This window comes from Sorex fumeus, unplaced genomic scaffold (assembly GCF_029834395.1).
Source record: "Sorex fumeus unplaced genomic scaffold, SorFum_2.1 ptg000078l, whole genome shotgun sequence".
Classification (NCBI taxonomy): Eukaryota; Metazoa; Chordata; class Mammalia; order Eulipotyphla; family Soricidae; genus Sorex; species Sorex fumeus.
Window position 1 is genome coordinate 8,802,160 of NW_026606135.1, and position 24,650 is coordinate 8,826,809.

Below are 24,650 nucleotides of genomic sequence, written 5' to 3' on the forward strand. Positions count from 1 at the left end.
AACTGCAGATGGAATTACAATATTATTACTCAGTTAAGTGTAATGAGTATGTGCACTTAACATATACAAATTTTTTTCTTGTTATTGTTTTCAAATGATAATTACTTACATTGCATTTATGTTGTATTAGGTTTTATAACTAATTTAAGGATAACTTGAAGTATATTGGAGAATGTATATTGATTATATGTAAATGCTATATCATAGGTATAGGAGACTCGAGCTTCTACCTGTTTTGGTGTTTCGAAAATTGGTACGCTAATTTTAGGAAACAACTCTAGGCCATAAAATGTTGTACATATTTATTTATTTGAATTTGCAGAAAGACAACACCACCTCATTTAATACTATTGAAGACTCTGGGGTTAATGCTAAATTTGTGAATGCTGTATATGATGCCTTACTCAATACTGTAAGTATTTTTTACATAGTTATTTCTAATTGTTATTTATTTCTCTCCTGTATTTCAAAAATATCACAAAAATATTATTAAAAATATTACTGTAGGGGCTGGAGCAATAGCACAGCAGGTAGGGCATTTGCCTTGCACGCGGGCGACCCGGGTTCAATTCCCAGCATCCCATATGGTCCCCTGAGCACCGCCAGGGGTAATTCCTGAGCTCAGAGCCAGGAGTAATCCCTGTGCATTGCCGGATGTGACCCAAAAGGCAAAAAAAAAAAAAATTACTGTAACATAATTTTATAAGAAATTCTGGCATAAACTTAGTTGGAATTTTAAAAGGTAGATTATTTTTATTGTTTTAATTAAGTGACAAATATTATCTTTATCTTCAGTTTTTAATAAGCTTGCTAAAATAAGATTATCATACCTCATGTGCCCAGCAAATGGAGGTAAGTCACTTGGTGTTACTGGCATTGCACTGAATGAATGTGTAGTTTTCAAGCATGTACCAGATTTACAAGTAGTATTTTATAAATATGGGGTTTCAGATTTACTAAATTTGGAATAAATTCCAAGAATTTACGTTTTAAAGAAGTTCGAGGATATGCTGACCTCCCTGTTCTAGGTACCACATTCTAAGTACCACATACTGCTATCCTTTTGATGTAATCCGTTATATTCTTTTGATCCATGAGGATATATCCCTTCTATTACTTAATCTTCTTTAATTTCTTTGAGTAATTTTTTTTTCTGAGTAAAGGTTACATATTGGATGTTACATACTGGATCAGAGACTTAGGGGAAAAAGTAAACTGAGTGAATAGTATTGTCATTTTACTAGGTGGGTAAGACTCGGGTATCAAAAAAAACAAACAAGCCAAAAAAAAAAAACCCTTCTATGAAGTGGGAAAGAATTAGCCATAGTCAAGTGCTGCTGAGAGATTTTTACTAGATTTGGACTGAGAAATGGCCATTATTTTCAATCTTTTATAGACGTGCTTTCAAGTGAAGAGTTTTTAACTTGGGCAGTATTTTAGAATCTTGGCAGGAAACAAACCACGTATTCAAATTTGTAAGTGGGGAGAACTACTTTATAAAATTATTATCAGGGTAAGGGAAACCTTAAGGAGTCATGTAGTATACTGGGATGAATCTGGAATTGGACTCTGAAGGAGAGCACCATGTTATAGGACATATGACTCTCAGTGGAGGGACACAGCTGGCCCAAATATATGATGAGGTGTGTGATTATAGGTATCAGACCCAAATGAAGGGTCTGGGATTTGGTCAAGTGCACATGCAGGTGCATTACTTGAATTGATGGTGGGACAGGGAATTTATCCTCCTTTGAGTGTATCTTCTTTCACTCTCAAATGTATGACTGAGAGTGGTTATAGGAAGGAGGTCTAGGAAATTTAAGGATGGTTGGATGTAGTTGCTTTGAATGAAGAAAAATAAATGAACTAGGGAAATACTGAAAGACTGTCACTGTCATTATGTCATAAATGTAAAGCGTATCTAACTGAGACATTGCCTGGTTTTTATCTTTTACTGTTTAGGAACAAATATTAAGTGCTTAATTGAGCCAGTGTTGGTATTTACCTTCTGGGTGTGAAGGGTCATAGTTAGCAGAGGAAAAGAAAGGAATGATTTTTTTCTCCATGCATATAGACATAGAAACAAAATTCTAGACTACATGAGTTGAATGAATGTTTATAGACACACATTAGAAGAAATGGTGTAGATTTTAAAACAAATCCATATTCCTATGCTTGTTTTCTTGGCATTTGATTCATTCATATAACATGACACAAAAATTTTTAGTGATTCATTTGAAGCTTTTAATTAATGGAATTTTTAATTATTTTAAGTAATATTTGTTGTAAATAATAATTGCACTGTAGCATTTTCCTCCCATTGTTCATCGATTTGCTCAAGCGGACACCAGTAACATCTCCATTGTGAGACTTGTTACTGTTTTTGGCATATCAGATATGCCACAGGGAGCTTGCCAGGCTCTGCCGTGCAGGTGGGATACTCTCGGTAGCTTGACGGGCACTCCGAGAGGGACGGAGGAGTAGAACCCGGGTTGGCTGTATGCAAGGCAAACGTGAATAAATAATATACCAACTAAAATTTTTTATTCAAATACTCTTATTTGACATGCTTGATAGGAAATAAGTATTTTTTAGCATTTGATTTGGTTTGTTTTCATTTGGGGGGCCTTTCCTGGCAGTGCTCAGCACTTACTCCTGGCTCTATACTCAGGGGTTTCTGTCACTCCTACAGTGCTCAGGAAACCAAATGTGGTGCTGGGGATTGAATCTGGGTCAGTGACATGCAAAGTAATGTACCTTAATTACTCTGCTATCTCTAGACCCGCTTTAGTATTTGAATCATTAAACTATAAAGGGATATTATTTACCATTTCAAAATCTTATACTGAAAGATCTTACCATATCTTTATTAAACATAATTTGATTCCACTTTAATAATGAGTTTAATTGTATGCAAGTATATGTAGCCATTTCATACTGTTAAGCATTCCTGAATTCATCTTCATGATTTTCTCCAGCAGCTCAGGTTGTACACTGCACATTTACAAAGGGAATATATCAGTGATGTTCCCTAGACTCTCAGGCAAAAAATTAATGCTAGCCAAGTGTAAGTCATGGGTCACCAAATCTGATTTTAGCTGTTGAAACAGATCTGTAGATACAATTAATATAAAACTTCACTTAAGTGGATCAGAGTAATAGTATAACAGGTAGTATACTTGCCTTGCATGCAGCCTATCTGGATTCGATCTCTGGCACCACACATAGTTCAACTAATCCCCTCCAGGAGTGATCTCTGAGCAAAGTCAGAAGTAAACCCTGAACACTGCTAGGTGTGGCACAAAAAGGGTAAAACAAAAAATTTACTTAATAAGCTAATCCTAATCATTAAATAATTCTTTTTACTTCAGCCTCAAGACATTCAGAAGACAGTATTAAAGGGAATCATTAACAGCTTGTTACGAGAATGGAAAGGGTAATTGTTATTAATATTTACTTGGTCGTTATATAAATGGTTAATTTATATATTCCCTATACCTTTAATATATATGTATGTATTTTACTTTAAAAAATAGTTTAGTTGAATGATAAATATAGATATCAGAAATAACTGTCAACCAACCATATGAAGTTTTTAACTAAAGATTTTTGATATCCCAGGATCTAAAATCCTGACAATTTATAAATACTTTAAAGTTGTATATAAAATTTATGTACAGATATTTATGCTTTACAAAAAAATTCTTTGGCCAGTTTTCTCTTCAGTTCCAAAATACATTCTTGAACATGTATTTTGCTTCCTTGTATGTACATATCTTTGTTTGCTTTTTCCACTCTGGAGAATCCCGTATTCTCTCTTGAACATTCATTTCCTTTCTCTCCACTCAAGTATTTCTAAGCAAGGTTCATCCAATAAAAATTATCTTGCGTCACTAAAAAAATGAAATTGTCACTTACATCAAATACTTTTGTTTATAAATATCATAAAATATCATATAGCTCAGTTAGCTCAGTTTTAGGTGTTTGCAGAATCAGCCTAGAGTAGTGTAGAAAAGAACCAAAGCTTCCAGCATATTACAAAAGTGTTACTTTATAATAATATGTGGTAATTTAAGCCTCAAGTTTGATTTTTATTATCCCATTCTCACAAAAATAATATTAATAATTTTTATTGGATACAATCAAATTAATCATTCATCTATGATCAGTTATATTTGTTTATTTTTCAGTTCACGAACAAAAGATGATCTTAGAGCATATTTTATACTTTTACAGGTAAGATAGTAAGAATTTAGTTGAAGTTGTCTAATTTATATCTCAGCCAATGGCTATAACTAAAATGATATCAAATACAAAGAATACTTAGTAGTGCTTTTCTCAGTATTATTGAGACTTCTCAGACTATAGTTACTTGTAGTTGGGAGCATAACAGAACAATAAACAACTGTAAGCTATATTATCTGCAGGATCAAGTTTTAATGTAGGTTTTGTTCTTGTCTTCCGGTGTGAATTCCAGAACAGAAGCACTCCCTCCTCCATCAGCCTTCTTCCTTATAGCTTAATGCATTCCAAACTGTTACTTCCCAATTTTAATAGCTTTCTAATTTATGAATTTTAAATGTGCTTAATTTAGAAATCTAAAATTAAAATTGGTTGTTTACATTCATTAAAATGTAGTATATTCGCCTTACTTTTATATCCAGTAAAAGGGAAATGCAGGGTGGAAATGAAAGAAGCAGACAAGAGAGGGGAAAGTCAAAGCAGAGAAAGGAAGAAAAGAGACAAGACATAGTTGAACAGGTAAAGAGGGGAAATGAAGGCAGTGAAGTAAGGCAAAACCAAAGAAAAGAAATACACATTGAGGTAATAAAAGCTAAAAAATGGCAGCGTGAAATTTGTTGATGTTGCTATTTCTGGGGTCACTGGCCCACCACCCCACATGACCCAAGAGTCCCCGTGGTGCATTTGGACCAAATCACTGTTCCCTGGCTGGCCAGTGGCGATGGATTAAGGAAGGAACGGAACCCCCGGGTTCTTTGGTAATCAGTGGTCCATTTGGTCAGGTTTCACAGTTAGTTATAGAGAAACCATGAAGGGTTAAAGGTAGCAGTTACACATAGGTGTGGTTGAACATTATCATACACAATCAACAGATATAAAGCCCTTTCTTCAGGGGAAGTTCTAGGAGATTCACTCAAGGACAAAATCTCATCTACGCACTCAGCGCTCAAGATTCCTGCTAGGAGATCCACCCAAGGGCAGGATTTCATCTACGGGTGTATTGCTTTCTCCTTTCCACAGCTAGTAATCCATTTAAACAGTCATCTTAAATGTCCTTCTTAATATTTCTCGTCATTTTGTCTGGACACAGTAAGAGATGTATTAAGCTTAAAGTGTGGTTCTTCCTTGGGACATCTCGTTATGTATCCCAGACTGCAGTCCTTGGTTAGTCTTTCCTAACCCCAGCAGAGTCCTTATTCAGTTCATTCTTTTTGGGTCATGACAGAGTTTGTTTCATGACTGTGCTCTTTTTATATGTCTTATGGTGCTTAGCCTGCCCCTTTCTGATGCCAGGGTAATGTATGGCTTGCCCTAGGTCCATCCAAGTCCCTTTCCAGAACACCCCCTTTTGGGGTGTTAGGAACTAAGGGCAAGTGAGGCTTAGGTCTGCTGAATATGATGGATGCGCAGGAGTAAATATTATTCAGTGTCTATTAACTCCCATGTTACAAAAGCATAGCATTAACTGTCTTCCTGTATCTACACAAATAGGATATTGCACTAAAATAAACTATGCAGAGGACATAAAGGAAAGAGAAAAGCAGTATTTCACTTTCATATACAGAATCCAGAGCCCTCAGAGAATTTGACTTTAAAAGTTACAGGGTCTGATTTGGAGATATGAGTAACAGATAGGGGAAGAGGAGCACAAAGGAGAGGTTAAATATAGCACAGAGGATTGGAGGTGCCTAATGGAATTGGGTGCCTTGGGAGCACTGTGGTGGGAAAAACTCAATAAACCTAAGCTCCCTGCGGAGGGCAAGGGAAACACAAAATTCTTAAAGCTGTGATCCAACATGTTAGCAGTAAGATATCCCTGCTCATGATAATTTTTTGTTCTCATAAACCATCACCAGATAAAATTCTAACTGAAGTCACTTTATAATTTTGAATTATCTTGCCAACCAGTCAGCTTTAAATACTACTTGATGCTCTCTTATTTTTCATAATTTCATCTTTTTTTTAATTATTCAATTTTCTATGAAGTTTTGAATTATGTACTGTGCTGGAATTTTAAGATTTTGGAAATAATTTTTCCTTTCGCTTATGATGATTCACTAAAACTTTAAACATTTAAAAGTTCTTAAACTATTATGTGGTCTCTTCTGTTCTTTGTGAAATATGCATATAATACATATAATGCTGAAAGTTTCACTGCTATTAATTTTTCTAACATTTCTTTTTATTTTAATCAAGGAAGACCTAACAGATATTTTGTTATGATAATTATTGCCATCATTTCTAACCATGCACTGTGCTAGGAGTTTTGTATATATTTTCTCTTTTTTATTTTTTCAAAACAACCTTCTAAGTTACATATTATCATTCTCATTATACAGGTGAGGAAATTAAGAATCAATGTTTAAGAAACATCCCTAAGGGCATAAAAGCCAGTAAACTAGTAGAACTAGCACTCAGACCCAGTTGTGTCCTAAATCTTAAACACATACCCTTACTACCATGAGACATCTCGGTTATTTAACAAATAAATTATTGTCTTAAAGGTTTCATCTAGTATTTTCCCCTTGTTAAATTTTGTTTTTCCTTTTAGATGTGAAGTAAAAATTTTTAACATTTATCTTTAATATCTTTTTCAGAATCCTCAGTTTAATAATACATCCACGTATGTCATCTATGCTCACTTGCTACGGCAGATCACTACATTAGTGGAAGCTGACCACCATTTCCTAGTTCACTGGTTTAAAAAGTAAATCATTCTATATGTAGTACTTTTATAATTTTATTGGTTTAAGTTTGATAGCAGTAATGTTTTAATAAAATTTATTCAATTTAGGTTTTAGAAATTATAGGTATTATAATTTACTGTGTTTCAAAAGTCAGTTTAGTACGATATAGAGGATAATTTAAAAATATGCTTTTAATATGAGTAATCATTTTGCTTTATAGTCTCTGAATCTTAACTGTTGATGAGATTACATGGCACCAGGGGCAGATCCAAAGACTATAAAGCAAAGCTCTCAGAAGAGAGCAACGCAATTTTTTCTGGAGCTCTCCATTTCTCTCGGAGAGCCCGGCAAGCTACCGAGAGTATTCCACCTGTATGGCAGAGCCTGACAAGCTATATGTGACATATTTAATATGCCAGAAACAGTAACAATAATGGGTCTCACTTTCCCTGACCCTGAAAGAGCCCCCAATACGCCATTGGACTACATTATCACACGACCAGGTTGAATGGAGGCATTACTGGCACCCACTCAAGCAAATCGATGAACAACGGGATGACAAGTGACAGTCATTTTGTTTTTTGTCTACTGGTTCACTGCTTTTGTTTTGTTTTTTTTTTCTTTTTCCTTGCAGTGCTGGGTATTGAACCTAGGACCCTTCATATATGCAAGGCAGGACCTCTGTGTTTGTTTTTTCACTGCACATTCCTGCCTGGTATCCATATATTTCAAAGATGGTGACTGGACCTACTCAGGTGTTATTCATTTATGTTCTTTTACTTACTGTTTGTGTATCAATAAATCTCACCATTATTTACATTATTTACAAGAAATCCCAAAATATGTCTCTGCAAGACATAGATTAGACATCAATAGCATTTTTTTTTTAAATTTTGATTAGTGAGACACCATGAGGTACAGTTGTAGACTTACAAATTTTTGTGCTTGGGTTTCAATTATACAATGATCAAATACCCATCCCTCCACCAGTGTCCATTTCCCACCACCACGGATCCCAGTATCCCTCCCACCCCCTAAGTTTTGAACATACAACCCTGTTTATTCACAGAACTATTTTATTAGCAATTTTCCTCATGACTAATAAAAATTAAGGAGACAAATAACTTTCAAAATTAATTTTAATGCACTTGATTCTCATTATTTATAATGGTTATGTTCTATGAAGTTGCTGAAAACACTGAATAGTCCATTGATCCCAGAAGAAATATAGGTTTTCTGTAAGCCTTTGGTCATAATATTTCCATCATCTGGTTAATATATAATCTTTTTGTTCTTGTTGTTTTTGGGGTCACACCCAGTGATGCTCAGGGGTTACTCCTGGCTCTGCGCTCAGGAATTACTCCTGGTGTTGCTTGGGAGACCATAAGGGATGCCAGGGATTGAACCCTGGTTAGCCACATGCAAGGCAAACACCCTACGTGCTGTACTATCGCTCTGACCCCATATCTAATCTTACTTTATTTGTATTTGTATTAAAGACATTTAATTTTTAATTTTTTATTGATTTACCATGAGATAACACAGTTACAGAGTTGTTCATAATTGGGTTTGAGTTATCCAGTGTTCCAACGCCTGTCTCTTCACCACTGTATATTTCCCAGTGTATATTTAAAATGCATTATTGATTAGTATTAAACTCATGGCTAACAGCATTATAACTCAAACCTGAACAAATTTTATCAAATGCAGTATATCCTCCATAAGGTGCATCACATTCTTCTCTTATTTAGAAACACTAACAGAACTCCAGCATTATAGAGTCATTTTAAAACAGCAAAGTCATTAACAGAAAGTACAAAAATGTGAAAATGTATTACTACCAAATGTAATAAAGATCACTAAAACCTAAAAGGCAGAGTACCACTTTGCTTTTTGGGGGGTGGGTCACACCCGGCAATGCACAGGGAATTATCCCTGGCTGTGCTCAGGGGACTGTATGGGATGCTGGATGCTGATCCTAGGTCAGCCGCGTGCAAGGCAAATGCCCTACCCACTGTGCTCTCACTCCAGCCCCGCAACTCAAATATTTTTCTGTTCTTTGCTCATCTGAATAACCGCAGAAGTGCTGCTAATTGTGATTTGTCAAGAAGGCAAATTTGCTAATTTAAGTCCATAAGTAATGAAGATTAAATATTAAAGGCCTTAAAATGTTGCATACTAACTTACATGAATTTTGGTGTTTGTTTCTAACTTAGACGGAGTTTGTTTCTAACTTAGTTTGTTTCTAACTAGAGACGTTTGTTTCTAACTTTCAACTGTTTGGCAATTTAATAAATGGAATTTTGGAAAATATTCTCAGATACTACACATTTTAGAGAAACTTTGATAACAGATACATTGCCAAAATAAAAAATGTGAAATTTGATTGGAATTATTCAAAATCTTTACTAGATTATCCCAGAAGAGGTTCAAGCAATTGGTAGAGAGATTGCTGCAATTTATTTCTTTACGCCTGTTTCCTGCAAAGCCTGAAGAGTTCCCTCCTTTAGCAAAGTGTTCCTGGTGGATTCCATCAGCAGCTAAAGTGTTGGCTTTACTCAGTAGGTTTTATTATTCTTTCATACTTGCTTTTCTTTTGTTAAAAAGTAGAGATATTTGTCTGAATAATGTCTGAATAAGAATTTCAGAGTACTGTAGAGGCATTATAAACCATTATACATTATATTGTACATTATAATGTATGTTATACATTATAAACCGTTCCTTTAAAGTGAAGAGTTGTAGCTAATTTCTGATAATGTATTTCAGAGTTAACATAAATATGAAATGCTTTATTGATTTTGTTGGACAATGTTCTGTGTTGTTGTTATTGACTGCGTATTACTTGATAAGACTTATTTTTAAGAGAACAGTTCCTTTTATTAATTCCCAAGGACTACGAGAAGTGTTTATATTGATAGGAAAATGCTCGTGTAGATGCCTTTTGTGTCTTCCATTTGTTATATTGTTCTAACTACAGGATTTCTCTTTTGTTAAAGTAAGATATTGTTGCCTACATTTTGACCCTAATTTTAAAGTTACCTTTTATATTTGGGGTTACAATAACTTAAATAGTAATTTTTGGTAAAAACTATATGAACATTAAAATATTCTCTTCATGTCAGTTTGAATCATGCACATGTTGGGAAAATTACTATGGTAGAATTTATCTTTACAGATACTGCAAACAATTTGGTTCACCCTCCTCTTATTCCTTATACTGATTTCTATAATTCTACATTGGATCACATTGATCTCATGGAAGAATATCACACCTGGCAGAGCTTTGGAAATTCTCACAGGTATAATAAGTAGCTCATTTGATTACTCACCTAAGTGAAATACCATTCAAAATAATGCCTGACTATATTTGAAGTTTGTAGATAAATTTAAATATAGTTCTACTTTTAAATCTAAATTTATCCATATAATCAAGATTACTATTCTTAAGTCATTTTATTTATTAAAGATTTTTTATTTTCTTGCATTTAAAGTTTATATGCCTGTTTATTTAATTTTAATGTACATAATAGCATCTTTTAAAAAAGGGAAAAGTTCTACCTCCATATGCAGTTTCTTTTATCCTGTATACTATCATATAAGACAGAAAACAATAAAGTGTTTTGATTAGATAGTAAATATTTTAGGCTCTTGGACTATATAAATTCTGATATGCTATTTACCCACAAAACAGCCTTGTGTAATATATGAATGTATCTGCCTTTCAAAAATCTTTATTTAGGTGCAAATTTATGTATTCTATGATCCACCCTTTTCTGGTTCCTGGTATAACATAATGATCACTCATGTATGCACACATACATCCACTATATATTTCCCTTATTCTAGAGAAAAAAGAGACTATTGATAGTTTATAGTTTTAAAAGAGTGGATGTTACAGAGAAAGGGTTTTATACTTATCCAAATTTGTTAATACTCTACACCGTAAGCCACACTTAAAATTTGGGTCAAACCAATAAAACTATCCTGAACATATTTCTTTCTCAAGCCATGTAATATCCTGGAAAATGCATTTATTCTAAAGGACACTAAACCTCATTTTAGTTCACAAATTGGTTCAGTCTTTAATGAATTCTTTCCATCAGAATTGGAACGTCAGATGGCCTTCTGGACATCTCGGTTCACATGTGAACACTCAGAACTGAGAAAGAATTTGGATTATGGCTACCATAGTGTGATGAGTATTTTCCTACCAAAGTTTGTTTTACAAAAACACTTTTTCCTCCCACTTTAAATAATGTGGTAGACAAAACCACAAACAACTCAGTAATTATACATATGTCAATATTATCTTTTAATATAGAATTCCTCTTAACACTGAGCCATAGCATTGGTGAAACAAGGAGTTGGAGAAGTTTTGTTCCCTGTGATTCCTTCCACCCTGAATCTAGTGTAGGATCCAGACTAGTGTAGGATCCAGATCATACCTGTCTACTTGAGCAGTCTCTTCCATTTATCTCAGTGTGCCATATACATAGGATCATCTTCCTATGTCCCGGGACTAGGGAAAGTTGAGATGTAATGTTTTAAATTCATAAGACTGGTATATATCCTAACAAGTTCAGTGCACAAACCCACTAAATTTATTGAACTTCTTTTTATTATAATTTCTAGTTAGTGCTCAGTGACTTGAAATTATTCCACATTAGAACCAAATAATTCTATTTATTAACAGTTGTTTTCCAGGAAAATGTCATTTCCTTTTCAGTTTACCCTAGCACTATCTTCTTTTTCTTTATAATACCTTCATTGCACCCAGGGCCACAGACACACTACTTGACTGTATTTGGATGAATTCCCTCCCACTCTGGGAACTCACAATCACTTCTGAAGGAAATCTCAATTCTCATGTGTTGTTGCTACCATACTAGTTCTCTCTATGTAGTTTCTGACTGCATTTTTTTGCATAATATAAAATGAACTCTGACTCAGAAAAAGTTATTTTCATAATGTTTGTTCCAGTTCTCTTTAGAATACATACCATTTCATACACTACAACATTAAATCAGTACTAAAAACCATATGCTCTATTTTCTAATTTTTATTAATATTAAGTGTATTACTTTTATTTTTGTTACTATAGTTATTTCTAGATTTCCTCATTTCTGGAGCACATATATCAGTAATATCCAAGTAATTGTGGTTCTATATTAATTTCTACACACACACATTTTCTATCCTAACTTTCCTTCATTACTTCTAATCCATCATTCTGCTGTTGGCCATACAGATGACAATACGTAAATTTAAATTATTTGTTAAACAGTAGAAATGATTGACATATGCTTTGAACATTGGAAGTAGCTTCCTCTAAGAATAAAGACTGTATTCTAGTAATGACACATATAAGAGGTCTTTGGGGCCTAAAAAATGAAACACAAAATCATTTTAGAAATGGTAAAACACATATTTAAAGTTTTGTAATGTTTAAAGGGAGTCAGATTCATACAGAGTAATTCTACTAAAAATGTATACCTTTTTTGCTTTTTTTGTTATTTGTTAAGCAGGTTTTCCTTCTGTCAGTATCCATTCGTTATTTCTATAACTGCCAAAAAAATTATTATTCAGAGAGACTCAGAACAACAGATGATAAGCATCGCAAGGGTAAGCAAACTATAAAAACATTTATGCTGACTTTAATCGGTCTATCTAATACTTTTATAAATAAGTCAAGTTTTAAAAATTGCTCTAAAATAATCATGAAATGTTAAAAGAGAAAATTTCTATTATATCCCCCCAGCAGGTATTTATACTGTTTATGGTACAGGAAAAATATATTTCATTCATCAACTTATCATTTTAAATGTAGCATTTTTTTCTTTTTTCTTTTTTTATAATTTTATTTGTTGAATCACTGTGAGAGCAGTTACAAAGCTTTCAGGTTTAAGTCTCGATCAGACAATGAAGCACCCATCCCTTCACCAGTGCCCATTTTCCACTACCAAAAAACCCAGTATACCCCAACCCACAGCCTCCCCCTACCTGTGGGGCAGATGATTTTCACATTATTCTCTCTCTACTTTGATTACGTTCAACATTTCAATGCCAGACCCACCATTATTATTTGGGATTTTACTCCAACATTCAGATCTGCCAAAAAAGGCAACAGTAGACAATTTGTTTTCTATTGCTGGTTATTAATAACATACGATGTCCTGTGGCCGCAGTAGTGGCCGCACAATTTTGGAATTCTGAAATTTTAACAATTAAATCTGGATGGATTTCTGCCAAAACCTGCTGGGTTCCGAGATTTTTTTCCTGAGTCTCTTGGATCATGGCTGTTAAGCAGCTTGATCAGGAGCCAGAGAGGCCATTTGTGGGCGGCGACTCGGGGTTTCGTTGGGGTGGGGAGGAAAGGGCCAGTTCCACCCCCATCCTGTGACGCCCCACATGTCTCATCACTGTGGGCCCAAACCTGACTGTCCAGTTGCTTCTGGAGGATGGCAACCACCGAGCCTCCAAGGGGGAGCAGGCAGAGGGACAGCACCCTTTCCCCCCTCGGGTGGCCTGTGACAGTAACCTACTGCAGGGTCTGGACGCGTTTCTGCCAAAAGCCACTGGGTTTCGAGATTTGTTTGAGTCTGGGATCATGGCCGTTAAGCAGCTTGATCAGGAGCCAGAGCGGCTGTTCATGGGCAGTGACTCGGTGTCTTGTTGGGATGAGCAGGAAAGAGCTGGCTCCTCCCCCATCCCAAGAGGCCTTGTGTGTCTCATCACCGTTGGCCCAAACCTGACTATCCAGTGCTTTTGGAAGATTGCAGCCAAGAAGCCACCAAGGGGGAGCAGGCAGGGGGACAACACCCTTTCCCCCCTGGGGTGGTCCAGCGCTGGTAACCCATTGCGAGGACTGGATGCATCTCTGCCAAAAGCCGCTGGGTTTCGAGATTTGTCTCTTTGTCTCTGGGATCATGGCCATTAAGCAGTTCGATCAGGAACCAAAGAGGCCTTGCTTCCAATTATATGGCTGAGCTGGAGGTGGTTTGTAGATGTGTCTCCCACATACCTAACTTTTGGCTGTTGGTAAAGTTTGCCCCAAGTTTTTGGGGTCTGGCCAAAGGTACAGCAGCTATTTTGGGGTATCTGGAAGTCTGAAGGTGCCATCAGGCTGCTGATGCACTCACCTCACAGTTACAGGTTGACTTGCTGATGGCATCATACCCCCTAAATGTAGCATTTTTCATAAATGAATATTAAATACTATTCACAGTTTCAGGGACTGGGGATTTAATAGACATCATTTTATAGTTACCATATTCCAGTACCTAGAACTATTTGATGGAAATTATAATGAAAGCAAGAAGTTGCATTAAGAGCAAATCAGTCAGACCACTGAAATGTTTTTAGGTCTTATGAAAGTCAAATACAAACTACCAAAATTTTGAAGATATAACAAAAATTCTGATCTTGGAAAGCTGAGAAGTACACCCAAAGAAAGTGCAAGAGGAAGCCAAAATGCCTGGAGATCCCTGGAACCTGGGAAAACAGCCAGGCTGGCTTTAAGTAAATTGTGGAGAGGATGAAGTTTGTCTGGGGATCTGAAAGCACAAGCTTTCTACCACTTGTGCTTCATTCAGTATAGTCCAACAACATTAGGATATTAGATCGAGTGAACTTTTTTTAATATATAGAGCGCTTAACTACATCTTTAAATGTTCATCTGTTTGGACTATGCCCTTTTTTAAAATGATTACTCACAACTTGTAAAATCAGAGGAAAGATTGGCTGTAGTCTCCTTTTAAACCTGAAAAAGAGACATACAAAAGTAATAAGGAACAATTTTTATGCCTTGTCCAAGAATATAAAACAAATTATAATATTTAAAACTTATTTTTTTAATATAGGGATTTCTTATTAAGTAGTTCAGTTCCTAGAAGGTACTTTTTTCTTCACAGGGTGACAAAAAAAATTTGAGTGACAGGTTACATCCCAGAGACAGTTTGTACTGAGTATGGGATTATTAAAAGAACTTTATTGCCTATGTGTGCCAGGAGAATTCTGTAGCTACCTCAGAAGAAATAAATTTAAACATATATTTGACACCAGAATTATTACTTAAGCTTGGGTAGAAATTGGCAAAAGTTTAAACTATACAGCTAGTCATTTTGATATTTCCTATTGTATTTATAATATTTCCTGTGCATTTTCAGTATTTTTTTCACTTTGGCTTATAACTATGTAAGGAAAACCAGGAATTAAAAATGTATCTGTTTCTCTGAGTATTTTTCTGTGTTACCCTCTTTTATTTTAACAAAGAACCTGATTTACAATGTTTTAATATTTCAACACCAATCCCATGAGCAGTATCAACTTCCTTCCGCCAGTGTTCCCACATCCCTTCCCCACCCCAACCACCACCCCATCCCTGCCTATCAGCTTGACAGTTATATTACAAGGTTTCAGTGGTTACAGCTTAGATCTCATGTTTTCAGTTTAGTTTTTTTTTTATTTTTGAGTCTGTGTCTTGGATATATGGTTAAACCACTCACCCCTATATAACTGAAGTCCTGATACCTGTTTACTCATTACTTCCAATTCTCTTCCCCCCCTACTCCCCCGCCTTCATTTATTTCCTTCTCTGTCTTTTTCCTCTTTGAACACTGGGTCATGGCTGATCTAGGCATTACCCTTTTACTTTATTTCTTCATCCAGTTTTCTGTATAACATAGATAAGTGAGATCATCCTGTTTTTTTTCTTTCTTCTTCTGGCTTACTTCATTCAACATGATCTTTTCTAGTTCCCACCAGATTGCAGCAAATTGCTTTCATTATTCATTGCAGCTGCATAGTATTCCAATGTGTGTATATACCACATCTTCATAATCCATTCATCTGTAGTTCTTAAGGTGTTTCCTGACATTTTAACATGATGACTGCCATGCTTCTTTGGAAGTAATGACTTTGACACGTGGACAATTTTATAGATAGTTAAAGTAAGAGCTTCTGTAATCTAAAAACAATTTCCTCATCTAAAAATAATTTTTTGGGGGGAGGAAGGTTTGGCGCCACAATCAGTGATGCTCAGGAGTTATTCTTGGCTCTGCACTAAGGAATCACTCCTGGCAGTGCCCAGAGTACCATTTTGAATGCTGGGGATTGAATCCAGGTCAGTTTTGCAAGACAAGCTCCCTACCCACTGTACTCTCACTCCAGTCCATCTAAAATTTTACTGTCATTGGATTATTTATTTGAGGGATTTTCTATTAAAGTTCCTGATGGGAAGAATAGCCACAAGCCTTGTTTTACATGAACATCTTAGTGTAAGTTTGTTGGACATTCCAGTGTGGCACCTTACCAGGAGCTGGAATGGGAACAGAAGGTAAGGAAAGGGAAGGAAATCTGTACACAACACACGATGCTATTGTAAGAATATACATCTGTCTGAGGACCAAATGGAGGATCCATGGAAGAAAAGACTATTGGAGCTTTAGAATTAAATATTAGAGAAAGGAAGGAGGACTCTGAATTATAATATTAGATTAGAGTAAGCTAGCAATCTATAATCTTAAAAGTTCCCCTTTTCTATTAAAGAAAAACTTACTGTGTATGTAATTTCATCTTTAATGTATACAATAATTTGGTATTTTGCTTCCAATAGAGATGAGGTAGTCTGATTATTTAGATAACACATATAAGAAATATATATTCCCTTTAAGATTTTTGTGTTTTTCAATGGAGTACTATGTAGGTGTTAGAAAAGATGAAGTCATGAAATGTACATACAAGTGATACTACATGGAAAGTATCATGCTAAGTGAAATGACTCAGAAAGAAAGGGATAGACATAGAAAGATTGCATTCATCTGGGGAACATAAAGTAACAAAATAGGAGACTAACACCCAAGAATAACTGAGATAAGTACCAGGAGGTTTATTCCATGGCTTGGAGGCCAGCCACACATGCTGTGGGAAAAGGCAGCTCAGATAGAGAAGGGAGCAGCAAATAAAGAGTGTTGGGAGGATCCTCCCAGGATGGGAGAAGCATGCTGAAAGTAGACTATAGACCGAACATGATTGCCATTCAGTGCAACTTTTGCAAACCATAGCCCCCAAAAGGAGAGAGAGAACAAAAGGGAATGCCCTGCCACAGAGTCAGGGTGGGATGGGGGGATGGGGGGTGGGAGGGATACTGGTATCAGTGGTGGCGGAGAATGGGCATGGTGGAGGGATGGGTACTCGATCATTTTATAACTGAAACCCAAGCACAAAAACTTTTGTAAGTCCACAACTGTACCTCATGGTGTCTCATTAATAAAAATTTAAAAAAATAAAATAAAAAGGGAAAAATACTCTGAAAAAAATATTTTTGTGTTTTTATACTCTTAGCTTCTATCTTTAAACAATTAAAATAAATTTTTTAATCATGTGTATCTTCTTCACCCAAATATAACTTACTGATAGTTTTATGAATTTTCTTTTCACATTTTTTGTTATATTTAAAAGTCAACATCTAAAACTGTTGACACAAAATTTTGATGCTTTTGACAATTTTAATAATGAAAATGTGCCTTATTTTATTGAGATGATATGCATATAGTCATTTGTTATCTTAATTTGTCTATTTATTTTGCACAATCATTTATTATCTTAATTTGTGTAGTTTGCATAGTCATTTATGATCTTAATTTTTGTATTTATTTTGATTTGGGGTCATGTCTGACTGTGTTCAGTGCTTACTCCTCGCTCTGTGCTCAGGGATCATTCCTGTTAATGTTCAGGGAACCTTGGGCAGTGTCGGGTTGAACCCAGGTCAGCCATATAAAAGGCAAGTGACTTACCTCACTCTGGGCCAAAATTATCTATTTAACTAAATAGCTCTAAGCTATTTTATTTATTTTTCTTGTTTTGGTTTTTTAATTCTATTTTTAAATTTTTTCACTAAATTAGCTTTTTAAAAAGGAACATATAAATGGCATTTAAATATTCACAATGTTACATCATTACCCTCTTTATAAATTTCATACTATAAGACTTTTATCACTTCAATTGACATCCCATACCTGCTAAGTAATTCTTTCTATTCTCCCCAGCTTGCTCCTGATAATTACCAATCCTTTTTCTGTCTCTGGATTTAGCTCTCTTAGATATTTAATAAAAATAGAATCATACGATATGTCATCTTTTGTGTCTGACTTCTTTCATATACTATTTTCAAAGTTCATCTATGTTGTAGCATCTATCATTCTGTGACTGATGTTATATATAGATACCACGTTTTGTTTCTTATTTATCTATTAATAGACTTTGGGCTATTTATAGTTTCTAGCTATTGTGAGTGTTTTTATGCATATGTGTGGTCCAGCTGAACCATTATTCCAAAATACCAGAAGCTGAGAAATTTATAACAAATTTATTTCTTTCCGTTTTAGAGAGACTGAAAAACCAATTTTGTTTTTCAAGTTTTTCTTTAAGTTGTATCTTAATTTTTGTGTTATGTGGTTTTTATGGAGTCAGATAATAATAGCACAGTGGTAGGGCATTTGCCTTGCGTGCAGCCAGCCCGGCTGAGCCAGGTTCGATTCCTCCACCCCTCTCAGAGAGCCTGGGAAGCTACTGAGAGTATCTCGCCCGCAAGGCAAAGTGTGGCAAGCTCCCCATGACGTATTCAACATGCCAAGCACAGTAACAACAAGTCTCAAAAATGGAAACGTTACTGGGCCCGCTCGAGCAAATCGATGAACAACAGGAGGACAGTGTTTGTTTGTGGTTTTTATCACTTTTTAAAATATATTTAGAAGGATTCTTAAGTTTTGTTTTTATACATAATGCTGAAATGAACTATTTACTGTATGAAATATTTTACTTGTTTAGAATTCCCAAAAGTGGAATTATTAGAACAGAGGGTTGAATTTTATTCAGGTTTCTGACAGATGTTTGTAAAAAAGTATTTTTGACTAATTGTTCTTTAGAGAAAATTCAGTTTCAAAAATATGCTATCAGGAAATTCAGTATCAAAAGACACTAAAGTCAAGTTTGTCATCATAAATATGTAGTTCATATGTTACCATTTCATGTTTGTATATATTGATCATAAAAATCTTCCCATTCAAGAGATGAATTGTATGGTAACTAATTAAAAATTTTTTACTGTATATAGGAGATGAGTTATTTTTGGTTCTCCATTTTGGACTCTGTTTAGCTCCATTGTTCTGAAATGAAATAGTAAAACATTCTCATTGATTTTATAAAACTGTTAATATGAAGGGAGCATAAAGAAGTAAAAATCTTATTTTTACTGAAATTTTAAATATTTTAAATAAAATTATAATTTATGCAATAGTGAAACTTTTTCTTTTTTTTAACTAGCAAAGTCTTGTGGATAAAGTATCTCGGAGACAGAGACCTGATATGAATATGTTATTTCTAAATATGAAAGTAAGACGGACACATCTGGTTAGCGATTCACTTGATGAGGTATACATCATTTATTCCAAAGTGGTATTGATTAAAGAGTTAAATTATATTGTATGGTTTATTACTAAAATCTTGGCAAGAGATTTATATTTCTCTGTGTGTAGTATGCCTATAAGTATGGTATGCTTTCTTACATTTTTGATACTATAGTTAAAATCAGTTATGTATTCACAGTTAAGTTTATGTTCATTTTTATATATTTAATAACAGTTTGTTATTAATTCTTCAGAAAGGTATTTTATATAGAAAACTTAAAATGAGTAAGCCATGTTATCATCTTCAGGCTTCAGATTACTCATATAAAATTAGATATATGATTATAAGGTATATTGATCTACTCAGGTTCATCGATTGTATGTATGTACAGTGCTCTAATCAGATATGCATGTGGCTTTTCAGCCATAATAACTGTTTTAGCTCTGTGATTTATAGAACTTTAATATTGTAGGAATGTTAAGGAAGCTATTTTATATCATAATCTTCAAAATTAAAATCTTGGAGGCAGTATGACATTGGGAAGCAGTAACCTTGGACAAGAAATCTGATCGTTCTAATTCTATTTCTTGATCTTGATAATAAAAATACTACCTCACTGTTGCACAGTATAGCAACTATTGTTGGTGATATAGTAGTATAAATAATAAATTATACCTAGTTTATTACACTGTACAGTGTATACATAACCAACTGATGTATTGGATAGATGGATGAAGGATGGATGGATGAAAGATGGATGGAGTTTTCTGATATAACTAATATAACACTACCTAGTTTACTTAGCAGAAAAGAAAATTAATTTGCTTTTTATTGTGCTTTGTTTCCCTCTACTATATATATATAATTTTCAATTAGTTAACCCGCAAAACAGCAGACTTGAAAAAGAAGTTGAAAGTTACATTTGTAGGGGAAGCTGGTTTGGATATGGGTGGTTTGACTAAGGAATGGTTCCTTCTTCTAATTCGCCAGATTTTTCACCCAGATTATGGTGAGTATTTTGTCTTTATAAATGGTATTTCTTCATAATTATTAGATCCAAATGTATACTCTTACTTTTAAACTATCCTACAATTTTTACAGATATTTTGTCAACCATTGGAGTTGAATAAATTTAGTTGCTTATTTACATTTGAAAGTTGTTTGACCAAATTGATGATCAAAATCCTACTGAGAAGCCTACACAAAATGTATAAATACTGAAAGCACACATTTTCAAGGAAATATCCACATCTCTGAGTAATTCCAAACAAACATGAAAATTTAATGTTACTAAAAGAAAGAACATTCAAAATTAAAACTGTAGTTTTCTCTACACTAATAGTGGAGCCTCTTTCAATTATGAGACATAAATAATAATTGATTTTGTTAAGACAAAAATAAATTTAAAATTTAGATTTGATTTTATTCATAGGAAACACAGATGGATAATCCTTGATATCTGTTAATGTTTCTTTCTCTTCGAGGAAAAGTTTTAGGATCAGAGAGATCGTACAGCAGATAAGCTCTTGCCTTGCACACTTCTGACCTTGGTTCAGTTCCGTAACCCCAACCCTCAGAAGTGATCTCTGAGCACAGACTGAGGAGTAAGCCCTGAGCATCACTAGGTGTAGCCCAAAATCTGGTCTACCCAAGCAGAGTTCTAAGTGTTTTTCTCATTTTTCAAAATGTTGTGTGTGTAATCTTTCTAGTAGAGATGACATGGGAAAATTGAAATCTCTATTTACTCTTTCAAAATTAGCTTCAATTAAAACTGATAAATTCTTTTTTATAAATCAATATATTTTGTTACTTTTACCGTTTCTACTTTTGGTTCAGGACACTAATAAAAAAAGAAAACGTGAAAGTTCTTTGTAAATTAAGTAATGTATTCCATTATGTTTATCTTGTTTCCACCCTAGATTCAGGGAACTAATACACATATAACCCAGCAATACTCCTCCTGAGAATATAACCTAGGAGCCCAAAAACACACAGCAGAAAAGCCATCTGCACTGCCATGTTCATTGCAGCACAATTCACAATAGCCAGAATCTGGAAACAACCCAAGTGCCTGAGTATGATGAATAGTAAAGAAACTGTAGTACATCTACACGATGGAATACTACACAGCTGTTAGGAGAAATGAAGTCATGAAATTTGCTTATACATCATGGATGGACATGGAGAAGAGTTTGCTGAGTGAAGAGACAGACATAGAATGATCGCACTCATTTGTGAGATATTAAAAAAAATCATAGTATGAGAATAATACCCAAAGACAATAGAAACGAGAGCCAGAAGGACTGGTCCATAGTAGAAAGCTTGCCACAATGGGGACTGCATGGAATGCAGTTGGGACAGAGAAGGGATTACTATGACAATGACAGTTGGAAATGATCACTCTAGACAAGAACTGGGTGCTGAAAGGAAGTAAAGCAATATGCATGATACCCATTCAGTAACAGTATTACAAACCACAGTGCCAAAAAGGAAAAAGGGAGAGAAAGGGGGAGAGAATGAGAGAGAGAGAGAGAGAGAGAGAGAGAGAGAGAGAGAGAGAGAGAGAGAGAGAAAGAAGTATCTGCCTTTGTAGCATGCTGAAGAGGGGGACTTGGGAGGGAAATTGGGGACATTGGTGATGGAAATGTACCTTGGTGAAGGGATGGGTGTTGGAGCATTTTATGATTGTAATTCAATTGTGAACAACTTTATAACTTTGGATCTCATGGTGGATCAATTAAAAATGTTTCAAATATACTTGAATGTCTGTATATTTTTCTTTTTTAAAAAAATTGAATCACCTGAGATACATAGTTGCAAGGTTGTTCCTGACTAGATTTTGGCCACACAATGTTCCAAAAGAACAACAACCAGTGCTGGTATGGATGTGGGGAGAAAGGGACTCTCATTCATTATTAGTATAAATGCCAACTGGTTCAGCCTTTTGGAAAACAATATGGCTATTCCTCAAAAAAATGTTTTCTAGGGGCTGGAGCGATACCACAGCAGGTAGGGCGTTTGCCTTGCACGCGGCCGACCCAGCTTCGATTCCCAGCATCCCATATGGTCCCCTGAGCACTGCCAGGAGTAATTCCTGAGTGCCTGAGCCAGGAGTAACTCCTGTGCAAAGCCAGGTGTCACCCAAAAAGCAAAAAAAAAAAAAAAACCTGTTTTCTATATTTTAACATGATAATTTGTAATAGAGCTGTTGCTGAAACGTTTTGTTTCTGATAAGATGTTTTATGCATTTTTACCACTGTGATTTTTTTAATCATTCATTATAATGAAATTGTTTTTTTTTCTTTATCTTTTTTCCCCCGTAGGCATGTTTACATATCACAAGGATTCACACTGCCATTGGTTTAGCAGCTTTAAATGTGATAACTATTCTGAATTCCGATTGGTGGGAATTGTATCCTTTAAACTTTCCACTAGGAGGTGCTAGTAGTCTAGAGGTGTTTTTTTCTTTTTTTCTTTTTTTTAATATGCTCTGAATCTTGAAAGTTGTTTAACATACCATTCATTAAATGTTTTGAAAAATCATTAGACATTTCATTCAAACTAATGTTCATTCTTATCAAATTTATTAATAGATTTTTCAGTAGTCTTTATTATTTGTAACATCACAGCTATGTAATATCAGCACATTTAATTAGTTGAAAGGAATAAAAAGATTTTTGAAGTAAGGACTAAAATCCCTACCTAAAATGGAAATGATTATTTCCTAGTTTATGTTTTATCTGAATTGTTAGAAAATTGTTTAAGTTTTTGAAATATCAAAATGTCTTCTCTATTCATAATGAAGTTTTTTTAATGTTGGTAATTTTTTTGTGTTTATTCCATTTAGTAATTATTTACAATTTCAGAGATTAAATCTTTCTAATATGCTCTTTCAAATCCTAGTATACCCATATGTCTTAGGAATTGAGTGGAATTGAAAAATTTAACATGGTATTTTATTTTATAGAGTTTTTAAAAACTACGTAAATTCCTTTGTCATCCTCTAATCCCTACCAATTATGTTGAAGAAGGCATTCCTCCACTGAATAAGAGATTAATTATACAAGATGCCTATGTAATAGCTTTTTTTTTTAGTTCTATGAAGTATAATCTGTGGAATAAAATAAAGAAAAATAAATAAATGAGGAAGCCCTGGTTAAACATAGGTTAAAAGAAGAAGGAAGACCACCTTTATGAAATTTACTGTCTCAAGTAATAGTTACCAATCTATTCAGGGTAGTCTCTTCCCTAAGTTAGGTGATCATTTAGCGTTAAGTACTAAAAGTTCTCAGAAGAAAAAAAAATTTGTGCATTTCTTCCAGAATAGGGAAAGATTTTTTTAATGTTACAAATGTATTTCACTAACACCAAGCTTGGAGAGAGTGTACGACATAAACCGGAGGGTTGGCTAGGAGAAAAAAAGTTGCATGTGCTTGCTACAGAACAATATGTAGTGCATTTGAAAAGAGGGCACACAAGAAGATCCAGAAAATTTATAAAGAAAACGCCATCTTAAGAAAGGATCTGAATCTTTGGTACATTTGTTAGAAATAAATCCTGAGTAATATACATGAAAATTGAGAGGGTAGATGGAAGAAAAGGTGGTAGGGAGGAACTGTACATTGAGATGGTAAACATGGTTTTAAATTTACTCATCTATTGCCTTGTCTAAAGACCAGAGTTCCTCTATAGAGAATGCCTAACAATTCCAGACGGCTGTTTGTATTCTTTTATCTTCAGTAATTACTTGTTAAATGTTGCACCTTCATTGACGTTCTGAGTCATTGAAGACCTACATTTATATATAAATATATATAGGTTATGTTTGCATTCTTGTCATGACCAATTTGGTAGATGACATTTCTAGTATTTGAAATTTTAGCTTTTACTTGGCTATCATATTCTTAGAATGGAGCTTTACATAAAATTGGTTTTTTTTAAAGTAAACATTAGTTTCTGTTCACTCATTTCCCAGAAAAATATATTAACCATATTTACATATCATATTCAAGTAAAATAATTAAATTTAAAATTAAATTATATTAAATTATTATAGCCACTACTATCATTATTTTATGTAGTTACCTTGCAAAAAATAAACAATAGAAAACTAAGACCATAAAAAGGCACACTAATATAAAGGAAAGGTCTGATATCATGGCTTGTAAAGCAATTAATTTATCAAAGTTGATAACTAAATATTGAAAACTATTAGTAATGAAAATTGAGAAAGTATAGTTGGTTCTTACCTATTTCCAGGTTTTGAATCTTAGGACTACAGATTAATTGCTCTAGTACTTCAGACAATACTGT

General features: G+C 34.4%; 1 protein-coding gene across 1 annotated transcript in view; it reads left to right on the top strand.

Annotated features, from left to right (window-relative positions):
- HECTD2 (HECT domain E3 ubiquitin protein ligase 2) overlaps positions 1-24,650 on the top strand; it is a 77,501-nt gene that overhangs the window by 35,352 nt on the left and 17,499 nt on the right. Inside the window, exons 5-14 of the mRNA XM_056130470.1 lie at positions 323-412; positions 3,372-3,436; positions 4,191-4,236; positions 6,840-6,949; positions 9,342-9,490; positions 10,108-10,231; positions 12,458-12,554; positions 19,254-19,361; positions 20,214-20,346; positions 22,661-22,749. Of these exons, the coding sequence (XP_055986445.1) occupies positions 323-412; positions 3,372-3,436; positions 4,191-4,236; positions 6,840-6,949; positions 9,342-9,490; positions 10,108-10,231; positions 12,458-12,554; positions 19,254-19,361; positions 20,214-20,346; positions 22,661-22,749 (1,011 nt within the window). The remainder of the gene's footprint in view (positions 1-322; positions 413-3,371; positions 3,437-4,190; positions 4,237-6,839; positions 6,950-9,341; positions 9,491-10,107; positions 10,232-12,457; positions 12,555-19,253; positions 19,362-20,213; positions 20,347-22,660; positions 22,750-24,650) is intronic.